Raw genomic sequence first — 13,592 nt, forward strand, 5'->3', positions numbered from 1 at the left:
TCATGAAGCTTTCAAGGTGGCCCAATCACTAGAACCATCGTATGTCAACTGCTGGATAGGTCAGGTAAGAGCTGAGCAACAAGTCATGAGGCAGCATTTCTGTATGGATTTTTAAGACTTTGTCACATTTCATGTTACTTTGAAATACAGATATATTAAATATGTCTTGGTATGTGTAATGATTTCCACCTGTTTGTCTTTGACCTTTTGAAAGTGATATTAGTACTCATAAAATGAAAAGAACCTTCTGACATTACTGTCTTTTGTTTTCAGGGTTGGTCTAGGGTATATGGTGTTATGCATTAATTTGTAAAGAAATACTTTGTATATTATGAAATATAAGCATCTAAGTAATTGTGCTGATGCAACAAAAATGGTGGCCTGTGGTATTTAGTACTGGGTGTTAAGTAGTAAAGAAAAGTTAGAGAGGTGTATTATGTCAGTTAAATCACAAAAGGATGGGATGTACCTTTCTTTCTTTTGCCCAGCAAGGAGGAGCTGGTCCTCTTGTGTTTCTTTGAATGTGTTAACCTCTGTCCAGGCTGATATGTGCATATTAGCGGCAAATACCTAAGGTGGCATGCTTGCATTTTTAACTAGTAGCAGTAGCCATAGCTGGTTATGTCAAAATAGGTTTCCTGTGATGGTTGTTAATTGCAGCATTAGCCAGCAAGTCTGTACTGTTAGAAAGCTCCAGCAGCAAAACAGTGTTGATTTAGCTAGTTGAGTCTGGGCATGCTCTTTGATCTTATTAGCACCATCAGTTAGAAATTATGAAAATGAGAGGCATGCATAACACTCCTCATTTTCTTCCTGTTAGATAAACAAGTTGTCTGCTCTAAACTAGGCATTGTTTTCTTAAAAAATAACTTCGAGTTAAGATTCAGCATTTTTGCTGTCAGTTTTATTAGGTATTTCTTTTTATGTTTTTTTCCAGTTTTTACTTGCATTACCTATGGAAAGACACACAGGCAGGTTTTTAAGGTGCCTTTTGTAATCAGGCCTAGTCCAGGAGATCAGGCCTCATCTCTTCATTTGGGTCTTTCTCAAGACATCAGTTATCAGCTTAAGTAATTGTGGAGTAGCTTAAAAGCAAGAAAGTTCGGTCCAGAAGCACCGTTATCTTGCCTTCCTCATGTTAAGAAAAAATATGTGTTTAACATTGTTCATAGGGCTGGGAGACGAAGCATGATCACAGATTGCAATATCTGCCATGATGTTTTTGTACATTTTTTAATAAATGATTGCCTTGTATTATCTTATTATGTGAATTAAATTATACTCTGACATAAGCAGGTTTTCAAGGACATCTTAAAGTAAATCCAAACCAAAGCAGGAAACACAACAAGAGATAAATATCATGGCACGGAACTTGCAGACTCAAACCACAAAAGTATTTTAACGTTTTAGTAAATCCCAGAGATAAAAATCTGTAAAATCTGACAATAGTAAATAAAACTAAAAAAAAAAATAAGTGTTTAACATTATACTACAAGACAAAAGTGCTTATTTTTGTGTGTTTTTTTAATTTATTATCCTCGGATTTTGCAGATTTTTATCTTTGGGATTTTTTTAAAACATTAAATACTTTTTTGGTGCGAGTCTTCAAGTTCCGTGCTTTGATTTTTATGTCTTAAAGTAAACCAGTCACATGTTCAGATTTGAAAGGTTAGCAGTTTTCATGAGTTTATGGTGTGCTTTCTGATGAGATAGCTTAGCAAATCCATTTGATTTTTTAAACAGCTTATCACTTAAGACATAGACACAAATATATTAATAGAAAAGAAAACAAACCATATTAACACTTTTCATTTTCATGCAAAAAAACATTAGATAAAATTTTCTTTTTGTTTTGAACAATTATCACTAACTCTAACATTACATAACTGGATCAACTCATGCCTTCTCTTAAACCTTAGTCATCTTGAACATTAATTCTGCATGTACTGGAGATAAGCATCCTTGAAATCCAGAGATACCGTTATAAGCCTGAGGAGGCAAGAGAGAGAGAGACAAAGTCTGACGGAACAACATACGAAAGGAGGGCCCTTTCAGAGTGTTTAGATGAGAGAGGTCTAGAATTGGTGGTCACGTATCCTGTTTTCTGGGTAGTGGAAACGTCCTGGAGTAAAACCTCTTCCCCCTTTGGGCCACTGGCAGCTCTTGAATAGTACCCAGAGTCAAAAGATCTCAAAGTGCTTCTAGAAAGGAGGACAGTTGTTCCTCAGGGGGCTGAGAAACACCCATAAAAGGGGGAATGTATTTCCAAGCCATGAAGTACCCCTGGCGAATAATGGACAGGTCTCAGGAATCCTGAGTAATCTGTAGCCAAACAGGAAGAGAGTGGTAAAGAGAAAGAGGAAAGTGGCTGGTAAGAATAGGATAGTCAGAAATAGCACCCTGTTTATCTGGAAAAGGAGACTTCTAAGACACTGAAGTCTGAGTAGCCTTAGCAGCAGGAGCCTGCTTGCCACCCTTTTTACCCTTAGGAGGATGGTGAAATTGCCTGTGAACAAAGGTTGGCTTTTTGGTTTAGTTTCTCTGAAGTTTAGGCACAGGAGAAACAAACACATATGTAAGTTCATGCAAAACATTTCCCTTATCCTGAAGGAACTTAAACATAGCAGCAGCAGCTTCGCCAAACAAATGTTTATTATCAAGAGGCTCATCCATCAATTTAGCCTTAATATTATCAGGCAAAGGTTGAAGCCAAAGCCAATAATACCTCCTCATCACAGACCCAAAAGCAACAGCTCTAGAAGAAGCGTCTGTTGTATCATAGCTACACTTTATGAAATAACGAGCTACCTGGGAGGAAGTCCCAAACAGGGAAAGGGCAGAAGTTTTACCCTCAGAGTCTGGAAGATCAGAAATAACCTGACAAGCCTAGCTTTTCCATGATCCTGCTATCTTTATCAGAGGATGGTAACTTGGACGATGGAAGCAATTGAAAAGGCTTGTCAGAAGCTACAGACACCACCGAGTGGTCAGACGTAGGACACTTGTAGAAAATCTTAGACCTCAGCCACCCTGTAGAATCTGTCAGGTTTCTTGGGAGATGGAGGTTGAGTCTAGAGGAAGCATTGGAAAATGCATCCAACAAGACAGCCAAAACAGGAAGAACAGTAGAAGGTTTAGGAGAATCCATCTACAGCAACTCATAATATCTTTTCTGTACCTCAGAAACCTCAGCACAATCCCATTTAAAGAACTCCATCATCCTGGAGATCATGTCACAAAAATAAATCTTTTCAAAGGGAGTGTCAGGACTTGTAGATTCCTGTTCCTCTGATCCATAGCCCAAAGTAGAGGGAATCTGAGAAGAGTAAGCAAGGCATTCCTCATCCAAATCCAGTTCCTCCTCAGATGAATCCTGTTCCCCAGGTCTTTTTAGGGGAGTAGAGGACCAAGGGGGTTCTGGAACAGAAACTCCCTGAGGAAGTTTCAGTGCCATTAAAGCACTAAATAAACCCTTAGTGGAGGCCTGTCATTGACTTTGTGGATCCCCCTGGAGCAGAAGTGATATGTTTAGTCTTTTGCTTTTTCTTCAGTGGGACATCTGCCTTATAAAATTTGGAAGGCTCTGACCCAGGACTGCATTCAGCAATGGTAGTATGGACTTCTTCTCTGACTGATATTTGAGGAACACCCCTAGGCCCCTCGGAGATAATCAGCTGTGGTTTTCCCTCCATATATATATCTTCTCAGACGTGCTTAAAGTCGGATCTCCACCAGCCATAAACTCAGTCATGGCGTAAGAATCCAAAGATAAAGCTGGGCGAAACTCCAGGCAATCACTCACCTTGGGAGCGACTTCCAGCAGAGGCCAGCACATGATTCCAGCCTAAGCTTTTTGGACGCCTTCTTCGCTGATGGGAATTTCCCTCTATTGTGTTTTTCGCAAGAAGCTTAAGACACTGCAGACAGTCTTTGTGGTGGTCTTTATAAGGAATCTGTGTCCCACACTGGCATTTAGCCTTCGTGGATGAGATGAAACCCCACAAGCAGGAATAAAAAGAGATAAGTACCCCATTGGGGTTATTTTTACTTATCTGTAATGGCTTGATGGACCAGCAATGTAACAGGTGTTTAGACTGATGATCAAGTGATGGCATTCAGACTGGCAGCGAAGAAGTTCTGGGGATGGTACGTCCAGATGTCACCTTTGTGCCCTACACTACACAAGGGAGCATGTGTGTGACATACAACGTACCTTAAAGCAGACTGAAGGCATTTGTATACTGGTCGGATGTTGGGCCACCCTTGGCAGGGATCCCTAATGTAATGACTTTTGCAGAAGTGAAGAGAAGGACATCTACCATTATAGGAAGATTTTACACAACTGTACTTTCCCACAAATTCCATTTACTTCTATTTAATGTGCTCCTTCAATTTGCTAAAGATCCCACATCCAGATCTTTCATCTCTTTAACAATATCCAATACGTCAGTTGCAGTAGGATTAGATTTTGGTTTCCATTGTCTAGTAATTGTTTTCAGCCAGTAGCATTAAACAAAGTAGGGCTTTACTATGTCTAGGCAATTTAGATCTTGTGTCCCACTTCAAAAGAGTTATTTCTCCTAGTTAGCCATTTGCTTCCCCAACATTCCTGATGGAGTACTCTGTGGGAAGTTTAATTTGCTAACTTAGTACACTGTCAAAAATATGTTCATAGTTTTTATATGTAGCACAAGCATAAAACTATAATTCAGAGTTGAAAGGAATGATGCTGACACAGGGAGGAAGCTCAAGAAATAAGGAGAGATTGGGATTTTGGATGCAGACTCTTAAGGAGAACAACCAAAATCACACAGAGTATTATATTCATAAAATAGCAGGGAGTATTCTAAGACCCAAACCAGCACGAGAATGGAGAAAAGAGATTCTACCGATAGGGTTGACTGTGATCAGGGATACAGATAATAGGCAAGAGGGGGCTGGAATTTATTGGAGAAAACTGGCAAAGAAACCGAGGTATTGGGAGCAAATAGCTAGAAAGGCAAAGGCAATAGAATGGGAAGAGGCCAAGAATTTATTTCGACTGCAGGTTAGAGACTGCCTTCCCTACCAAGGATTGGCATCAGAGTATAGGCAAAGGGAAAGAAATAAGGGGCTCCTAAATGAAAGATCAGCACTTGTAGAGTTTGTAACAGAATCCAGAACAGAAGCTGCTGTTAAAAAAGGAATAATTAGTAAAGCATATATTAAATAATAAAATATTGCATGGTAATTATAAGAATCAATTAAAGGAGCTGAGAAAGGATTGGGAAGAGAGATTGGATAAGCAGTTCACAAAGAGACAATGTGGGGATATATGTGTATCTCCCCAAACATGCAACAAAGTCTAGAAGATTTACTGTCTTTGCCTGGAAGTGTTTACATATGTATTTTTATACCCCAAGTAGACTCCAAAGAATTTTTCCTCAGGTGGAAATTAAATGTTGGAGGTATGACGGGCAAGAAAGAGGTAGCTGGGAACATATTTTTTGGGAGCTGACAGACTTTTGGGATTCCCTGCAGACTGCTTTGTCGTAGATGCTGGGTGAGCAGGTTGGACTGATTGGAGAGGTGCTTTTTTTGAGTTATGCTACAGAATTAGAATTGCCTAGATGTAGTAAAGCCTTGCTGAGTCTAATTATGGTGGCTGCCAAAAAAGCAATTACTAGAAAATGGAAACCAAAAGTCTAGACCAAGTTTACTAGAAATAGTGAATATAGTAACAGAAATAAAACAACTGAAACTGGGATCTTTAGAAAAAGGAGGGAGCAAACTGCATAGTAAAAAATGGGAATTGTGGGAACAATATATGCAGACTAGGAACGAGGTTTGAGGCAGGATTTGAAAGAGCCACATAATGCTTAACTGTCAATGACTGGGTGGTTTATAAGTGATGTATAATGTTTACAACTACAGTTGTTTCAATGGTGACTGTGATGTAAACTGTTTGCAACTAAAACAATATTATTTTGTATGTTTTTCATTTACTTAAATGTAAGATTGCCTTTATCATATGTGTAAATTGAATACATTTTTGGAAAGGAAAATATGTTCATAGTTGCCTCTGTCTTTCCCATTTCATCTCTAGCACTTGCTATCTACCTGAAGAAAAATTCTCTGAAGTCTGCTTGGGGTATAAACGTACATATGCAAATACTTGGAAGGAGAAATTCAAAACCATCTGGAATTTGTTGCATGTGTGGGAGTCATCTCCCAAAATGTTCTTAAGTGCCATAGTATCAGTTTTTGGTGGAACATGCCTACCTCCTCCCTTAGCTGCAGCTCCTTACTACCACAAAACTACCATTTTTGTCTTTTTTTCCTCTTATATCATTATTGAAATCCCTCCAGAAGTTATTACTGTTGGGTCCTTTGTGCCTGATATTGTGCTTAATGTCATAGTTTCTGTCTTCCCTAATAACTCTTAAATCAGTCTTACAGAACATCTCCGGTGTGTTCACAGGGAAGTCAGGATCAGGAAGTATGTGGAGAATATCCATGAGGTTTAGAAGGGTAAACTATTAAGCAGTTATTCTGATGGATAACTACAGTAGGCATCACAGTGTGCTTCTCTTGCAGGTGTCAGGATTTCTTTTTGGCTGTGTCTGCCATGCGGTCTTGGGGATGATATTCCTGCTATCCTTGATTAAAAATCAAGATTTTCTTCTTTGTCTTGTTCTATCATGGAATTCACCAAGTTATTTGTAGTACTAACAGCACATTTTTATTTTTCTACTGACAATACCTCCTCACTTCCTGAAAAGAACTTTAACAGAGAACGATCATTTTCACAATTATCAACCAGTCATGACAGAAGTCCTGCTAGCTGTCAGCCAGCAGTTTTGACTACTTGCAAGATTGCCACCTACTAACTGTGCAGGAAGAAGTCAGGGGCAGGTTCACTCTCCAAATTGGAGCATGACAAAACTATCACCACAGATTCTTGAATGCATTGGCTGCTGGAGCTAGGGCACACCATAGAGCATTCCCTCTTCTCTACCACTTTCCACCCTGCATCCGAGGTTGTCCCAAACATTTACTATTTCTGCAGTGAAGAAGTTTGATCTCTTGCACAAGACTGTGATTGAGTAGATCCCATTCATGAGGTGGAAGGATTTCATTCTCATTTCTTTCTTTCTTGTCTTCATAAATTGAATGCCTTCAGCCTATAATGGATTTCAAAAGTTTGTCACTTTGCTCAGCCTTTCCTGTATCAAGGTAATTATTCTGCATTGTTGACATTATAAGTGTACAACACTACAACTTTTGGCTGTCAGGGAGTACTGTGGATCCAGACAAGCATCAGCTTCACCTCGTGACAGAGAGTAATGTTTTGGGGACTAATCCCGGATATGACAGTAGGTTATATTTTTCTTTCCTCAGAAATGATAGTTAGCCTATTGGGTCTGTTTTCTGTCTGGATCCCTGCAGCTTCGTATCAACCTGGTCATTTCTGGGGCTGAAGTGTGCTTTGATGCCTGCATCCATTTTGCCAAGCTAAGTATAAGGGTCTGTCATCAGGCTCTGACTTCTTGTTGAGAACACCTGATGAGTCTAAAGAACCAGATTCCCATGCCACCAGGAGTATTGATGGAGTAAGCGCTGTGGTAGGGCATGTATTGCCTGTCATAGTGTCTTTCTTTTGTTCCCTAAATGCTGATGAAGGTGTTCACTTTGGATATCTCTAGGTTGAGGTGGGGGGTGTACTTCCTGTCCTGGTTAAGCAAGGGGACATGGTCAGGAGCACTGGTTTATGGTTCTTAAAAAATGAAAATTTCGTTAGATGAAATTTAGGAATTATACCCATGATTTTAAGTGCAATTTCTAGTGATTGCTGTATTGTTTTTTTTTTTTAAATAATTTTATTGTTTTACTGTATGTAAATTGTGTGTGCGTGAAAGAGATTGTGACGAATGAGTTCTCTGCCAGAAATGCAAGATTCCTTAAAACCATGTGTTTTCCAGTATTCAGTCTAGTTTCATTCTTTTCTGGTATTTTCCAAGAAATATTGCAAATCAGTGTACCTGCTCATAGTCTTTCTAAGAATAAGATCTTCCTTGATTTGTAGTCTTTACAGGATTTTCTACTTCTCATCCCTCTGTTGACCAACATGACACACTGTCTAGGGTCCTTCTACATCAGCAGGCAGGTTGTGCCTCATTTTGATCTCCTTTGGCAGGAGACCAGTCCCTTGTGGAAGTGAGACATCAATCAGCATTTGCTTCTTCTTAACTCAGAGTAGACTCAGTTGAGCAGATCCTTTAGAATGTGGATGGATGCTAAAGCAGGATGTTTTGGAAAATGCATATAGGATTTGGGGTATCCCAAAATAGACCTGTTTGCAAGTATGACCAGTGCAAAGTTGCTGCACTTCTGTTCACAAGGGCCAGAACATGTAGCAGTCTACTTGGACCCATTGTTCCTATCCTCAAGTGGTAGTGTCATTTATGCTTTCCTACTGACTGCACTGTTTCAGTGAGTCCTACTGAAAGTTCTTAAAGATGTGGGTCTCATGATGTTAATGTCCTCCTTTTGGACCCATGAGATTTAGTTTCCTCGCTAAGAGGCTAGTCCAAGCTCCTCCCCTCCACTTCCTGTATTTAAAGCTCATCTTACACAGGACATAGGTTGCATGCTTCATTCAAGCCTAACGGTGTTGAAACTGTGTATACATGGCATTAGCCAAGTGTGAGGAGCCACTTCAGACTCTGTGTCTGCCAGAAAACCTTCCACCAGGTAAGCCTCCTTGTCTAAATAGAAGAGGTTTATCTAATTGGTGGAGGGTAAAATTCATCTTTTCTGTGAGCTTTCCTTAATTATAGACTGATTTCTTTATCTGCTGCTAGGCTGAAGTAGTCTGCCATGTAGGTTTTGCTTGTCTATTATTTCAGTATTACTCTGGAGATGGCTAAAGTATTTCTCTATGAGCTCAATTGGATGTGGCAAAGATCTTTATCAAATATATTATATATGTCTGTTCATTTGTGTCCTTCTCCTTTCATGGGATATGAATTTTTCTTGGAAAGAATATCATTTCCTTCCTTAGAACTTGCTGCTTCTTGTAAAATGTGTTTCCTTCCTTATTCAATGCTTTTTCTGGTGGTAATAACTTTATTCAGAAGAATCTTTTTTGATTTTCAGGTTAACTGTGCAGGAAAAGCATTTACAGTTTTTCACAGTGGTTGGGTCACCTTTCACCCTGACCGTTAGTTCCTACTTAAGATGGTTTGTGAATTCACTTTGTCATTCCATTATTTTTCTCCAAGTAGGTCTAGTTCAGAAGATGTGCTGGTGAAGAGCCTTAAAGTTTCAAGATCATCCAAACCTTATATGACTGTGGCAGTTGCATTGAAGGAAAACTAAGAAGCAGTATGTTTTCACTTTTGGAAGTGGTGGGCAGGATCAATGGGTTTTGAAGCAGACCACTTCTTGGCTTGGAAGCTGCATTAGGCATCATTACTTTTTTGCCAGCAGGTACCTTCCTGGTTCTGTCAGGCGGAATTCGCCCAGGATTGTTCCTGTCAGGCTCTACTCCTTTAGGATTGTTCCTGTCTTGGCTCTGTGCTTCATAGGTCTGTCTTTGAAGAATATCAGAGCTGAATCAACTTCATCCCGGGTTCATGCATTTATCATGCAGTGCTCCCTGGATATTGGGATTTTAGGAGAGCCGTCCTGAAGGGGTTGCATGACTAGGATCAGTTTTGCAGCCCTTTAATGCCCCAGTCTTTTATGGACATCTGGTTAATGTAACTGTGTCAGTATGAGGAAAAGGAGGAGTATCCTTCTAGGTGATGAGTGATTTGGAAGTCAAAGCCAGAATAGTGATGCCTAGAGCATGTGATGTTCTTCATAAGCTCAGTGTTGCAGTAGCCTAAGCTATATGAGACGTCCTGACAGTCACTGGACCAGATGGCTAGCTTCCAAAGCTGTAGGGCACCTTCCACATGCCTCGAGTAGAGTAAGACAGAGTAGTGGATAGGATGCCAAAATTTCAGAGCTAACTTTCCACAATAGAGTGTACTCCTATGCGGGCTTTTGGTGATCAACAGTCCACTAGAGCTTCACCAAGACTGGGCAGTTGTCTCCCATTGGAGATCACCCTCTGCTTCATCATTTTCTGAAGAGTAAAATATTTATTTTCTGTCAGAAATTTAGACTACAAGCTTAAATGGGTATTTTTAGTGGTTATCACTATGGGTTTTACCTTAGAATAGTTATTTTTTGTTGATGGTTCTCTGTAGAAAAGAACATGCAAATAACTTATTTTTATGAGAAAATATTTCACTTTTCTGTCACATATTAGGTCTAGGAGCAAGGACTAGTGGTTTTGGGAATTGTCATTTAGAAATTTTACCACAAATCTTAAGCTCTGCTAACCATTTATCAGACACTGTTTTTGCTGGATAGACAGTTTTGAGTCCCAGTGAGGATTCCCATCTAATTTGACAGTTTTATGAGGCAAAGTGTTATTCTTTTGTCAAAATATGTTATTAGGGCCTTGATTGTTGTCACTAAAGAATTGTAATGCAAAAACTTAACATGTTTATCAGGAAGTAAGACCCACTCTTCCAGCCTCTGTTATCTGCTTGATTGAAACATTTTGCAGTTGAAAATAGTCCTGCTTCCTTGTAGGGATTCCATTCTTAATTTTTCTCTTTTTGTGGAAGAAAGTTATTTTTTTGCAGAATTTATTGACTGAGGCTAGGATACTATTTGGTGGTTTTCACCTCTAAATTAAAATTTTCTGTCAGGGGGGTAAGAACAGCTCTTCCAGACTCCATTATCTGCTTGTCAGACATTTTTTTAGTTTGACAGATAGTCCTGGTTCACTGTAAGGATTCCCCCAGTATATATTGTGACTGTCAGTAAAAAAAAATATTACCGCAAACCTTAATTTTTCAGTCAGAAGGATAAGACTGACTCTTCAGGACTCTGCTATCCACTTTTATAGCAAAGACATGGACCTGGGTCTCTGAAACCTGATTGTTCCTTCCCTGGGCAGCAAGAAGTGGGGGGGGGGGGCTTTGGTCTGGGCTCCAGCTTCTTTTTGTTTCAGCTACTGATTGGTGACTCTGTTAGTGCCATTTGTCACTCCTCAGACCACTCATTATTTCTCTTTGGCCACTCTGGTGTGCTTCTCTGGAAATCGGTAAGGACTGGGGAGGTTGGCATGTCCTCTGCAGGCTGTTCAGCTTCCCTCTCTGGGTAGGAGAGCACCACTGTAACCTGCATCATGGAAGAGACTGTTAACATGCTCTGAGTAGCTTCTTCTCTGAGAAGAGTCCATCCTTCAAGCCTCCCTTTTTCTTGGGAGTCTTAAAATTAAAAACAAGGCAATTCCTACTCCTAAAGCTGATAAGGAGATTTTGATTGGATTTGCTAAGGTGACTAAGAGATGCAGATTGTGAATGGGAGCAAAAAGTAATAACAGAGTTTCAATAAAGATGATATAGTTTGCATGTGGCTTGTCTTTCTACAGCTGTTCCTCCTGTGTGGCCAACATATGAGGATACCCTATGTCAACTAGAATTTTATTTGACAGTCAGCCATCTACACCAAGAAATTCTGTTAAAATATGTAAGAGCCCCAGTTCCAGAAATTCCATTTTTTTTACTGTTTTCATTCCGCGGTGGTGCAGCGGTAGCATTGTTGCCTCACAGCAAGCGGTTCTCCCATTTGATTCTCGGCTTGGGTTGGGAGTGCCTTCTGTGTTGGAGTCTGCATGTCCTCCCCGCGGTCGAGTGGGCATTCAAAAGACATGCGTTGAATGGGTGTGCCTTCGTTGAAGGTTGGGCATCGGGCTGGCAACTCAACACCATAAAAAAAAAAAAAAAACTGCCAATCATTGGCGGACCGGAGTTCTGCTGTGGCGACCCCTAACCGGGAAAAGCCGAAAGACAAACAACATTGTTCAATGTGAGAATAATTTATTGCCATCCTCCCTTGTTCAGAGACTAAGGCATCCCTGAATTTCATTGTTTCTCTGTCTCTTGGATAACTATTAATTCCCTTGCAGGTGATTAAGACATACATGGTTGATGTTATTTCTAGAGCAGTTATCGTAGGGTCAGTGATGAGAAGAGAACTTGGTCACATTCTCAGAATTTCCCAGATGTCAAAGCTAAGATCTTGTATGCTTCTCTTGGAAAAAAGGTGTTATTTGGGCTTTCCTTTGCTGAGGTCTTTAAAAGGGGTGTTAATAGGATAAAGTTATCTATGGGGATTAGCCAACTTTTTCTGTGCTACTTACACAATGTCTTAGAAATTCAGAAATCAGAATAAATGCCTTTAGAAGGCAATAAAAATACAATAGCAATGAGTTTCAATAAGAAAGTAAGGTCCTCACAAGAGTTGCAACATTTTCAGGAAACAGACTATATGCCCTCTCATGTGTTTTTCCCCTGGCCACCCTTGCATTACTATAACATATACAAAAGTCTAGGTCTTATCTTCCCTTTGTGGCACTAGTTGTCTTCAGTTGCATGGAGGCTGAGATTCATTTCACAGGATTCCTCCTTGTCTTTTCTAGCTGTCATGCTCCTCCTTTACTAGATCTTATGCTTATCAAAGGGTTTAAGAACCAGTTTCTTCACTTCTAAGAGGGAAATGTTTCAATTGGTAATATTTATGGTGACAGAGAGAAGCAAATTGGACACCTATCTTAGACCTTTCCCTTCCATTACATAAAGATTGCAGATACATTTCTGTTAGGTTCACTTTTTCACTATCTTCATTGCCCTTTTAAGTGTCAGCATCTCCAAGAGGATTTACAAATGACTAGCTGTTGTAATTTGTCTGTAGATAATGTCTCTATTGATGTGACACTGGGAAACCATGAACAAAATTAGAAAAAGAGTATTGTGGATGAATGGATGGCTCCTTTAATTCCCATTCCAGGTTGTAGAAGATTTTCAGCATATAAAAAGTTTTTTTTTTTTTTAATTCATAGAACTGTCCTGATTTTTACAGAGTTTTGCACAAGTTGTTACAAGTATCTTAGGATGTATTGTGCACACATTCCTAATAATGCCCCCACCACACACACACACACACACACACACACACACACACACACACACACACACACACACACCTCATAGCAGAGTGCTACGAGGGACATTTTCTGAGATTTTCCAGTCAGACTCAGGCTTTTGCAAGGAAACTTCTCAGAGTCTGAACTTTCATGGCTGGTACTTTATCATGATGTCTGTACCTAGGCTTCAAATGAGAGAAATTCAGAAGTTCAGATGTCTCCTGGGATGAGGGTGAAAGTCCAGGACCTGTGAAAAAATAAGACCGATGTAAATCACACATTTTTAAAACATAAAAAAGAGACCACTCTAATAAATGCTTTCTAGATCCAATGTTGCCTTTTTTTGTCCATTTCATCGTTTGGGTTATTGGATCTGATTATGTCTGACTTAGGCAAATTTGTTTGGAAGCTGTGGATCCAGGGCTTTCACTTCTCCTTTACCATTTATTTGTTCTGTTCCCCAGACTACCCTAGATCTCATTTGCTGCTTCTACTTGAAGGGTATGGCCTGCTAGGGCTATCATCTTATTTGTGAAATAAGTGATATTTTCTCTTGTTTTTA

At 39.7% G+C, this 13,592-nt stretch overlaps 1 protein-coding gene across 1 annotated transcript in view; it reads left to right on the forward strand.

Annotated features, from left to right (window-relative positions):
• Positions 1–13,592, forward strand: part of TTC37 (tetratricopeptide repeat domain 37) — a 2,356,248-nt gene that overhangs the window by 1,414,814 nt on the left and 927,842 nt on the right. Inside the window, exon 24 of the mRNA XM_044064132.1 lies at positions 1–64. This exon is cut by the window's left edge and continues 5 nt beyond it. Within this exon, the coding sequence (XP_043920067.1) occupies positions 1–64 (64 nt within the window). The remainder of the gene's footprint in view (positions 65–13,592) is intronic.

Source organism: Protopterus annectens, chromosome 2.part2 (genome assembly GCF_019279795.1).
Source record: "Protopterus annectens isolate FY-2018-M chromosome 2.part2, PAN1.0, whole genome shotgun sequence".
Classification (NCBI taxonomy): Eukaryota; Metazoa; Chordata; order Ceratodontiformes; family Protopteridae; genus Protopterus; species Protopterus annectens.